A 12620-nucleotide genomic window follows, 5' to 3' on the forward strand; every position below is an offset into this window, starting at 1 on the left:
GTGTCTGGTATGTTTATTTAAAACTAAACTGATATACAAAGTATCATTAGTCTCCAGATGTAATCTAGGCTTCAAGTGGTTCCTGATGAAGGGCTTTAGCCCGAAACGTCGAATTTCCTGTTCCTTGGATGCTGCCTGACCTGCTGCGCTTTAACCAGCAACACATTTTCAGCTCTGATCTCCAGCATCTGCAGACCTCACTTTTTACTTCAAGTGTTACATTGCAGAGTATCTCTTGCCTGTGGTCATACAATAGCATCCAGATACTTGGTTGATTTGCCTGCAAAGCTCTTAAAGGGTCATAGAGTCATAGAGTCATCGTGCCACAGCGTCAAACAGCACAAAAATAGACCTGCTAAGATTTGTTTTTCCAAAATACAGCAGCTCACAGTTATCTAAATTAAACTCCATCTGTCACTCCTTAGCTCATTGGTCCATCTGATCAAGATCTTGTTGTAATCTGAGGTAACCTTCTTCGCTGTCCACTACACCTCTAATTTTGGTGTCATCTGCAAACTTACTAAGTATACCTCTTAAGCTCACATCCAAATCATTTATATAAATGATGAAAAGCAGCAGACCCAGTACCGATCCTTGTGGCACACCATTGGTCACAGGCCTCAGTCTGAAAAGCAACCTTCCATCACCACCCTCTGTCTTCTACCTTCAAATCAGTTCTACATAGAACATAGAACATAGAAAAATACAGCGCAGTACAGGCCCTTCGGCCCTTGATGTTGCGCCGACCGAAGCCTACCTAACCTACACTAGCCCAATAACCTTCATATGCTTATCCAATGCCCGCTTAAATGACCATAAAGAGGGACAGTCCACCACTGCTACTGGCAGGGCATTCCATGAGCTCACAACCCGCTGAGTAAAGAAAACAACCCGCTGAGTAATGGCTAGCCCAAATGGCTAGTTCTCCCTAAATTTCATGAGAGCTAACTTACAAATCAGTCTCCCATGAGGAAACTGGTCGAATGCCTTATTGAAATCCATATGGATCACATCTACCACTCTGCTTTCATCAATCCTCTTTGTTACTTCTTCAATAAACTCAATCAAGTTTGTGAGACATGATTTCCCATGCACAAAGCCACGTTGACTATCCCTAATCAGTCCTTGCCTTTCCAAATACATGTACATCCTTCAATATTCCCTCCAACAACTTGCCCACCACCGATGTCATGCTCATTGACCTATAGTTCCATGGCTTTTCCTTACCACCTTTCTGAAATAGTAGCACAATATTAGCCAACTAATACAATTACAACATTGAAAAGGCATCTGGATGGGTATATGAATAGGAAGAGTTTAGAAGGATATGGGACAAGTATTGGCAAATGGGACTATCCTAGATTAGGATAGGATATCTGGTTGACATGGACGAGTTGGACTGAAGGGTCTGTTTCTGTGCTGTATATCTTTATGACTTAATGACACTATATGTGGAGAAAGCAGGTACAGGGCATGAATTAGATGATGAGCCATGATCATGTGACTGATATACTCACTCGAAGGGCTGAATGACCTGTTCCTGTTCCAATATTTTATTTTACTGACATGTCATTGCCTGGTGAATGGACAACAGTCACAGGCAGATCGTGTCCATGGACATTGATATCTGATTTGTTCCGGGATCATCACTTCAATATAGCACTTTTCTCATCTACTTACAGTACATTTCTACTCCTTAATGCTGCACTTTGTACTTTAATGGCACTGCTGTGACAAGGAGACTTTGTATGCAGGGACAAGTATCACTTTATTGAATGGACCAAAGAGCATCTCAGAGCTGTTCACCCACTCTCTAAGCATGTACTCACATTGCATCTACCTGGATGCTCACTGAAAATGTTGGCAATTTAATTTAAATTGTTTCTGTAGGTTTGAAGAATGGGGTAGCTGAAAGTACTGGAGACTTTAAGGACTGCAGATGCTGGAAGCCAGAGCCAAGAGATGTGAAGCTGGAAGAGCACAGCAGGTCAGAGAGTATCTGAGGAGCAAGAAAGTCAAAGATTCAGGTGGATTTCGGCCTGAAATGTTGACTTTCCTGCTCCTCGGATGTTGCCTGATCTGCTGTGCTTTTCCAACTTCACATCTATCGACTCTTGCTGAAAGTACTTTTGAGTGATCTCCTGTTGTGTCATTATTACAATGACTAACCTATGATATGTTTATTTTTACAGTGGTGTCAATATCAAGCAGTCCATTCCACACAGAGCACCAGGATACATAATGGTGGAGCCCTCATCTGAACCAAGTAAGATAATTAGATTTAAGACCATAAGACATATGAGCAGAAATTAGGCCATTCAGCCCATTGAGTCTGCTCTGCCATTCAATCATGGCTGATAAGTTTCTCATCCCCATTCTCCTGCTTTCTCCCTGTAAACCTTTATCTCCTCGACAATAAAGAAACTATCTATCCCAGTCTTAAATATACTCAATGGCTTGGCCTCCACAGCCTTCTGTGGCAGTGAAATCCAATGATTCACCACTCTCTGGCTGAAGAAGTTTCTCCTTATCTCCATTCTCAACGGCCTTCCCTTTACTCTACTCTAAGGTTATGATCTCAGGTCCTAGTGTCTCCTACCAATACAACATCTTCCCAACATCCACCCTGCCCAGGCCTTTCAGTATTCAGTATGTTTCAATTAGATCCCCCCTCACTCTTCTAAACTCCATTGAATATTAACTCAGAGTTCTCAAATGTTCCTCATATGTTAAGCTTTTCATTCCTGGGACAGTTCTCGTGAACCTCCTCTGAACAAGCTCCAGGGCCAGTACATCCTCCCTGAGATATGTGGCCAAAACTGTGCACAATACTCGAAATGTGGTCTGACCACATTCTGTAGGGCCTCAGAAGTCCATCTTTCCTTTGATATTCAAGTTCTCTCAAAATAAATGCCATCATTGTATTTGCCTTCCTAATGAATGTTTACCTTGAAGGAATCCTGGTCAAGAATTTCCAAGTCTCTTTCCACTTCAGCCTGCTGAATTTTCTCCCCACTTAGAAAATAGTCCATGCCACTATTTGTCCTACCAAAGTGCATGACCTCACACTTGCCCAAATTGTGCTCCATCTGCCATCTATTCACTATCCTAATCTGTCTAAATCCTCCTGCAGTCTCTCCACCTCCTCAATGCTACTTGTCCCTCCACCTATCTTTGTATCACCTGCAAACTTAGCCAGAATGCCTCAGTTCCTTCATCTAGATTGTTAATGTATAAAGTGAAAAGTTATGGTCCCAACACTGAGCCTTGCAGAACACCACTTGTTATTGGCTGCCATTCTGAGAAGGACCCTTTTATCCCCACTCTCTGCTTTCTGTCAGATAGCCAAGCTTCTACCCATGCTAGCACCTTGCCACTAACACCGTGGGCCTTTATCTTACTCAGTAGTCTTCTGTGCAACACCCTTTCTTGAAGTCCAGGTAGATAACATCCATTGGCTGTCCTTGGTCTAACCCGCTTGTTACTTCCTCAAAGAATTTTCACAAATTTGTCATAACCTCCTCTTGATGAAACCATGCTGACATTGCCCTATTTTACCATACACTTCCAAGTATTCAGAAATCTCATTCTTCACAATGGATTCCAGAATCTTATCCATGACCAAGGTTGGGCTAATCAGTCTGTAATTTTGTGTCCTTCTGCCTTACTCCTCTTTTAAATAGGTGCATTATGTTAGTGATTTTCCAGTCCTCTGGGACCCTCCCTGATTCTGGTGATTCCTGAAAGATCACCACTAAAGCGTCCACTATCTCTTCAGCTATCTCCTTCTGAACTCTAGGGTGTAGTCCATCTGGTCCAGGTGATTTATCCACCCTCAGGCCATTTAGTTTTTCCAGGACCTTCTCCTCAGTGATGGTCACCATACTCAGCTCTGTCCCTCACTCTCTTGAATTTTTGGGATATTACTCATGTTGTCCATCTTGAAGACTGATGCAAAGTAATTATTCAGTTCCTCAGCCATTTCCTTGTGCCCCACTACTATCTCTCCATGGGCTGAGAAGCAGCAGATGGAGTTTAATTCAGATAAATGTGAGGTGCTGCATTTTGGGAAAGCAAATCTTAGCAGGACTTATACACTTAATGGTAAGGTCCTAGGGATTCTTGCTGAACAAAAAAACCTTGGAGTGCAGGTTCATACCTCCTTGAAAGTGGAGTATCAGGGAGATAGGATAGTGAAGAAGGTACTTGGTATGTTTTGCTTTATTGGTCAGAGTGTTGAGTACAGGAGTTGGGAGGTCATGTTGTGGCTGTACAGGACATTGGTTAGGCCACTGTTGGAATATTGCGTGCAATTCTGGTCTCCTTCCTATCGGAAAGATGTTGTGAAACTTGAAAGGGTTCAGAAAAGATTTACAAGGATGTTGCCAGGGTTGGAGGATTTGAGCTATAGGGAGAGGCTGAACAGGCTGGGGCTGTTTTCCCTGGAGCGTTGGAGACTGAAGGGTGACCTTATAGAGGTTTACAAAATTATGAAGGGCATGGATAGGGTAAATAGGCAAAGTCTTTTCCCTGTAGTCAAGGAGTCCAGAAACAGAGGGCATAGGTTTAAGGTGAGAGGGGAAAGATACAAAAGAGACCTACGGGGCAACGTTTTCATGCAGAGGGTGGTACGTATATGGAATGAGCTGCCAGGGGAAGTTGTGGAGGCTGGTACAATTGCAACATTTAAAAGGCATTTGGATGGGTATATGAATAGGAAGGGTTTTGAGGGATATGGGCTGGGTGCTGGCAGATGGGACTAGATTGGTGTGGGATATTTGGTTGGCATGGATGGGTTGGACCAAAGGGTCAGTTTCCATGCTGTACATCTCTATGACTCTATCATTCTCCAGGGAGCCAATGTCCATTTTTGCCTCTCTTTCGCCCTCTATGCATCTAAAGAAACTCTTTATATTACTGGCTAGCTTACCCTCATATTTAATCTCCTCCCACCTTATTTTCTTTGTTGCCCTCTGTTGGTCTTTGTAAGCTTCCCAGTCCTCTAATTTCCCACTGTCCTTCGCCACATAATATGCTGTCTCTTCTGCTTTTGTGCTAGACTGCCGTGGTTGTCTTATCCTCCCTGTACCATGCTTTTCTTTCTTTGGGATGAATCTCTGCTGTGTCTCCTGAATTATTGCCAGAATCCCTTGCCATTGCTGCTCTACCATCTTTCCTGCTAGGCTCCTCTCCCAGTCAATTCTACCAGCTCCTCCCTCATGCCTCTGTAGTTGTCTTTACCTCTAATTCTATCTTCTCCCTCTCAAAATGCAGCGTAAATTCAATCATACAACAATCATTTCACCTTCAGCTCCCTTATCAAGTCTGCCTCATTGCACAACACTAAATCCAGTATTGCCTGTTTCCTATTGGGCTCCATCTCAAGCCGCTCCAAAAAGCCATCTTGTAGATATTCCACAAATTCTTTTTCTTGCAATCCACTACCAACCTGATGTTCCCAGTCCACTTGCATATTGAATCCCCCAAGATCACTGTAACTTTGCCTTTTCTACATATCTTTTCTATCTCCTGGTGTATCTTGACTACTGTTTGGAGGCCTTTTTATTTACCTTTGCAGTTCCTCAATTCTAATCACATAGATTCCACACCATCGGACCTTGCTTCATTTCTTACTATTGATTGAATTTCATTGCTTACTAATAAGGCAACCCCACCCTCTCCGCCCACCTGCCTGTCTTTCCAGTAAGATGTATATCTGTGAGTTTTCAGCTCCCAATCCTGATCCATGTACAGCAACCTCTCTGTGATGCCTACCACGTCATACCTGCCAATTTCGACCTGTGCCATAAGCTCATTCACCTTACTCCTTACACTGCGTGCATTCAGATATAACACCTTCAGTCTTGTATTAACCATCCCTCTTCTCATCGTCATTCACTTATCCAGTGTGCTTGAAGTTTGATTGCTAACCCTTTCCATACATCTGTCCTATTAGTGTCTGTGCTGGAGATTTTAATAACCTCTCCCACGTTCTGCACTCTGACCTCCTCCTTTATTTCGGGGTTTCTACTTAACCCTGTAACTGGCTACTATGTTGGAGGTTTGATATATTTGAGTAAACATGAATTAGGAGAATGTTGGCGTAATCCCTTGCTGTAAATAGGTAAGAATTTGTAACTTTTGAAATAAAGTGTAATTATACTTAGCTTTTGAGTCTTTGCTTATTTACAGTAAGTAGGTCTTAAACAGCATAAATCTATGATCTCCGTACAGACGGGTCTGACTAATCCCAATCCAAAATATTTAACATGATGCATTTATTAATGTCCATGCTATTTTACATTATGTGGAATGGTGAAGATTTGATTATTTTGTTAAGTTTTACATATTTCAATTTCTGGTATGAAAAGTCAGATTTAAAAAAGAATCCCATTAGTACTCAGACAGTCTGAACTACAGCATTTCATATATTTCCCTGTTCAAATATATTGCTACACATCTCTGCAAGAAGTGAAACATAAAAATGAGCTGCCTGGCTCAGAGGCAAGGACACCACCTTTGCACCACATAAACATCCCAATGATAACATTTTAATTTATTTTAATATCCAGAAGTACTCTTTCACAGAAGTGAACAATTTTTCCATCACTAAACCACTCATTGTGTTTGTTTTTCCATTATTTAACCACCACCAGTAAATCATCCATGTTTTCTGATTGATTACCTTATGTGCAAGGTTCATTAAGGACAATGAACTACGACATTTCATTCTATGTCATCAGACTTGGAACAGCTAAACTTTCATTCCAACTTCAGAGGGATTGTAATATAAGAGCTGGAGCTGACCAGCCATTCATTAGCTTTCTTTTAATTGAAGCCAGGGACTCTCCTATTTAAAAAATTACAAACTAATTGTAATGGTTTCGTGTTTTCTGGATCCAGATCTTAAACCGGTTAAAATTAATGTTATGTTGACATTACAGCCTGGATGAGATTAGACATCACAGACAGATTACTGGCCGTTATTGCATTGGGAACATACAGTCCATATACTAATATAGCCGTTTTCATAACCATTAAATGCCAAAGCTGTGTAGGTTAGATGAATTGACGATGCTAAATTGCCCATAATGTTCAAGGATGTGTAGGTTAAGTGCATTAGTCAGGGGGTAAATGTAGAGTAATGGGGAATGGGTTTGGGTGGGATACTCTTCAGAGGGTCAGTGTGGACTTGTTGGGCTGAAGGGCCTGTTTCTACACTGTTGGGATTCCATGATTCAAAGTGCTGTACAGCTAATGAAGTACTTCTATAGAAACATCATCACTTGTATCCAAGTGCTGTCTTCAATAGGAAGTAAAATGAGATGAAGAGTAAGTGGGCTGCCTATCCACGACCTTCAGTTTAACACTCTCACTGAAGATGAACATTCAGATAATCCAGGCAGGAATGATGCCTAATGAAGGGCTTATGCTCGAAACGTCGAATTCTCTATTCCTGAGATGCTGCCTAACCTGCTGTGCTTTGACCAGCAACACATTTGCAGCTGTGATCTCCAGCATCTGCAGACCTCATTTTTTACTTACAGGAATGATGTAATCCAACTGCATCAAGATCTACACCCTCTTTGTTCATGCTGACAAGTTTCACCACTATATCACAATGTTTCTCATGTTGTGGAGCATTATTTACAGCATTTGATACTGGAATTGTACTGCTAGGCATAGAGGGTTGATGTTTGCTGATTAATAAACATGACACCAATCTTTGAATAAAATGAAACAATTTAAATTCAGGATTTGTTATAATTTGTGCTTTCTACATACATCTGCTCCTAGTATGTGCTCCATGAAACCAAATGGCGAATCCTGCCATTTGATTGAGAAAAATGTAATAATGTTGGGCTCAGACTTTGTTCCATTTCCCTGCACCATCTCTGCTTGAAATAGGCATAGACAGTGAATGGACAAAGGATAGAGAATAGGCAGCTTACCTGCAATCATCTGTTTCTGTCCCTGCAACAAATGATAGTATTCCCAAAGTATCTGTGCCTCAGGAGCAGGAATGAGGGACCTCAGCAGGCCCATAACATAGCTCCTGCCAATAATCCCTCTGTAGTTTAGGAAGGAACCTGCACTATAAAATAAATGGAGGACTGAATCGTGCCTTGCTTTTAGCTGTCAGTTTTGTTGAGTTTCTCAGAGTGTTTTCTCCTCAAGGCTGAGTGAGTTATTTCTGTATATCTGACCAAATTTGCCTCATTTATTACCTGCCCTGTATCTGTGGTATCTCTCCCATCCGATTTCCATTCTACTACTCACCGTACCCAGAACAACATGTAACTGCCAGGATACCCCACAATGGACTGGAATCCCTAGGGATGGCACTAACTTTAACAGATATTTATGCACCAGATAAGTGTTTTCACTCTGGTGTCTTCTTGCAGTTTTTGATGTTGGACCCAGACATGGCAGAAAAGGGAAAACTGGCACTTCACTTTATGGAAGTGGAATTGGAGGTTCTGGTTGTTGCCTGCTTGTTCTCTACACTCTTTACTCACTCACTTGAGATGCTTCCCAATTTGCAACAAAAGTGCCACTCATTTTCATCACATATAATACCTACCCCCCTTTCATTCTTTAAGGAAAACAGCCCAGAATAGGTATAGCCAAGATAAGACAATCAGGCCATAAGAAATAAGAACAGGAGTAGGCCATTGGGTCTTTAGGCCTATTCTGCCATTTGTTTGGATCATGGCTGATCCAACATTTCTCCCATCCACTTTCCTGCCCTCTCCCTATAAACCTTGGTTCCCTTGATCAAGAATCTATCTAACTCAGCCTTAAAATATACAGGGTCTCTGCCCCCACAACTCTCTGTGGCAAAGGGTTCCAAAGATTCATAACTCTCCCAGAGAAAGAATTCTGTCTCATCTAAGATTTAATTTAGCACCCTTTATTCTGAAACTATGCCCTCTGTTCCTAGACTCTCCCATGAAAGGAAATATCCTGTCTGCGTTTACATTGTCAAGCCTCTTAAAAATCCTTTATGCTTCAATGAGATCATTTTTCATTCTTCTAAACTCCAGTGAGTAGAGTTCCGACCTATTTCGTTTTTGCTCTTAAGACAATCTGTCCACACCAGGGATCATCCTAGGGAACTTTCTCTGAATTGTCTCCAATGAAATAATATCTTTGCTTAAATAAGGGGATTAAAACTGCCCACAGTGCAGCTGATGTGGTCTCCCAAACACCTTGTACAGTTGTGGTAAGACTTCCCTACTCTTCTACTCCAATCCCCTTGAAATAAGAACCAACATTTCATTAGCCTTCCTGATTATTTGTGCACCTGTGTGTTAGCTTTGTGTTTCATGCACAAGTACCCCAAGTCCATGGATCTGGGACAGCATGGAGACTAATCCCAATGGACTCCCCCACAGAAAATAAAACACGGCAAGACAATGCAATTCAGAGATAATGTGTATGTCCAGGTAGGTTGAATGATCACTAAGAGAGCAAGCAAGAGCAGGAGAGTCGACGTTTCGGGCATGAGCCCGAAACGCCAACTCTCCTGCTCCTTGGATGCTGCCTGCCTGACCTTTTCCAGCAACACATTTTCAGCTCAGATCTCCAGCATCTGCAGTCCTCACTTTCTCCTAAGAGAGCAAGCAAACAAACCAGAGATGGAGCATGGTTCGCTCCATGAGCTCGGTCCTTATTCCTGAGCAAACAGCATCCTGTTTTGCAACACTTCAATCATAGTCACTGTATTCCTCTGAGGTGCAGCACTGGATCGAAGAAACATAGTATAAATGGATCAAAGATGTGCCTTGAGGGTTCTTGGAGGCTGGTGCATGTTGGATGCCAATGTCTGTGCCATGGGGCACAGGTGCTGTTGCCCATGGAGTATTGCCTTGAGTTGGTAGTGCCTGGTGTCCAATATGGAGCAAACATCGAGCTGAAGTTACCAGCTGCCTGCTCCGAACTTCATGCTGAAAACTTGCCTCATCAATTTTGCTTCTGTCATGTGATGAGATATAAACCTGCACATTAACAGGGTGTAATCTGCAGTTAATAAGGTAATTAAAAAGCAATATTTCCCTTTAATAGACAACCTCTCACTACTGTGAGAGAAACCTGTTTTGACACCTGACAGATGATTGAAAGAATGCAGCAGCTGCTGCTGATGTTGAGGTCGACCTCGCTGGACTTTTCATGATTCGGCCACAGTTTACATCAGAGCCCATGCATTTTAGCCTCCTTTAAGATTTGACCTAAAGACTGCAATTTCAGTTATGGATTTTACTGAACATTTAGAATCTGTTCCTACTATTCTCAAATTAAATGTTTATGTCAAGAGAATGCTGAAACCAGCTTCAGCTGTCACATATACTGAGGTTACACAAAATGGTGCAACATGTCCATTCTGTAGTTCTGGATTAAAAAAATAATTAATTGAAAGCCATTCAAGAAATAGTTCATATTGCTTAGATTCAATAATAAAGGTAATACATATAATATGCCATGTCTTGCTTAATCTTTATTGCTAGGGCAGTGCAAGGTGTTTGGACTGGACTCAACACCGAATTCTCCAATTTCAAATAACCTCCCTTCCCTTCCTCCAACTCCCTTCTCAGACCCTCCCTTCCACTGCTCCTTGCCACCAACCAGATTCATTCCTCCCATTGACTAAGCAGATTGTTCCCTCTATTGGTCTTCACTTATCCCCACTTCACCATTCTGCCTCCTCCACCCCCTTTATCTGCAGCACCCCCTATACCCGCCCCAGACCCGAAACATTGACATCTGCACCTCCTGATGCTGCCTGGCTTGCTGTGTTCTTCCAGCCTCCTGCTGTCTACAACTAATCCAAAGGAGCCAATAGTTAAATGTCAGAAGTGGTTTCTTAGTTTCATCTATACTTTGCTTTTTTCATTATCATTTCTGGTCAAAGATAAATGGTCTAGTTGACAACCACTTATACTGGATGCGATATTTAATGGAACTGATTATGTTCTTTAAATGAATCCTATTTAATGGTTCTATTGTCGTGGATAACAGTGGTTTAGAGGTGGGATCTCCTGATCATAATAATTCAGTGACACACTAGCTGGTGCATTTACCCATTGACACAGACTTGTTCAGAATATTATTTAGATTATTTTTCTTCTTGTACTTGTATACTTCCTGTAGCAACAGCTTATGGCTCTGCTGAGATTGTCATTGCCTTGATAACAAGTGAGAAATGTGTTGACAATTGAAGATATAGCACATCATCTAGCTGTGCCTTGTATCTCTTTATTTTCAGCTCCGGCTCTTGGAGAATGTGTCCGGGGACCGCCCATGGTGTCACCATCTGGTTTTTATTATCAGGACCAGTGGATGTCAACAACCTGCAATATTCACCGCTTTGAGACTCCTGCAACAATTAAAGAATGTCTCCGTAGAAAAATTGTCTATCTGTTTGGAGATTCCACCATGCGACAGTGGTTTGAATACTTGACTCAGTTTGTGCCAGGTTAGGTCATGTCTCTTGTCTGTTTGCTCTGTACAGACAGTATCCAAAATCTAGCATTATTGGGACGGAAACTGTGCTGCTTTTCACATTGTCTCAGATTTTGATCAAGTAATCAGTAAAATCAGGCCAGTGATTAGGAGTCTGCTATTATTGTTATGTTTTATTTAATTTTTCTTCATTTTTCCTGGAGAAAGTTAAACCACTTAGTTGACAGCCATATTTATTAACCTGTGCAACCATTTGCAAGGTATTTGATGTAGACTCTTTTCATCATCTCAATTTTTTGTTCTTTCTGAATGTTCCTACTAGAATCTGAATAATGTAAGATCATGGATGTAGGTTTGCTCGCTGAGCTCGAAGATTCATTTCAAGACATTTGTTACCCTACTAGGTAACATTTTCAGTGGGCCTCAGGCGAAGCAATGCTGAAAATTCCCGTTTTCTATTCATATGTTTGGGTTTCTTTGAGTTGGTGATGTCATTTCCTGTAGTGATGTTATTTCCTGAGGTGAAGTCACTTCCTGTTCCTTTTCTCAGGGTGTGGTATATGGGGTCTAACTCAATGTGTTTGAGGCCCACTGAAGATGTTACCTAGTAGGGTAACAAAATGTCTGGAAATGAACCTTCAAGCTCAGCGAACAAGCCTACATCTAAAACCTCAACCTGAGCTACAAATCTCAAAACTCACTAAGACCTATGGGCGCAATATGCTAAAACTCAACCGAAAATGGGAAACGAATGCCATCCGACAGAGTGCCACCTGCGAACACCTGTACTTCCTGCATGAATGCCTAAGGAAGCAGGTACTACCTAAATGTCTTCAATACAAACGTCCCCTTAACACCCACTAGCCATAAGTACAGCAGAGCAATACAGCCACAGAATACTTAGAGAAATGATTAATGATGCCCACCACAGACTCGATAAATACAACTGGGAAATTTTGCATCAAAAATCTTTACTCAGTCATGCAGCAGACCATGAATGAATAGACACCGTGCAACAAGCCATAGATATTAGACAGCAACAAACTCAGAAAATGAAAAAACTAGACCTGCTGAAAAAAACAGACAAACTTACATAAAGTAACAATGCTGCTAACACAGAAGCATGGATAAAAAACTTACCCGACCGACCCTTAACA

General features: G+C 41.7%; 1 protein-coding gene across 1 annotated transcript in view; it reads left to right on the forward strand.

The window, feature by feature from the left end:
* LOC132820607 (NXPE family member 3-like) overlaps positions 1 to 12620 on the forward strand; it is a 57593-nt gene that overhangs the window by 22999 nt on the left and 21974 nt on the right. The window contains exons 3-4 of the mRNA XM_060832811.1: positions 2193 to 2266; positions 11267 to 11476. Coding sequence (XP_060688794.1) covers positions 2193 to 2266; positions 11267 to 11476 — 284 coding nt within the window. The remainder of the gene's footprint in view (positions 1 to 2192; positions 2267 to 11266; positions 11477 to 12620) is intronic.

This window comes from Hemiscyllium ocellatum, chromosome 12 (assembly GCF_020745735.1).
Source record: "Hemiscyllium ocellatum isolate sHemOce1 chromosome 12, sHemOce1.pat.X.cur, whole genome shotgun sequence".
Lineage (NCBI taxonomy): Eukaryota > Metazoa > Chordata > Chondrichthyes > Orectolobiformes > Hemiscylliidae > Hemiscyllium > Hemiscyllium ocellatum.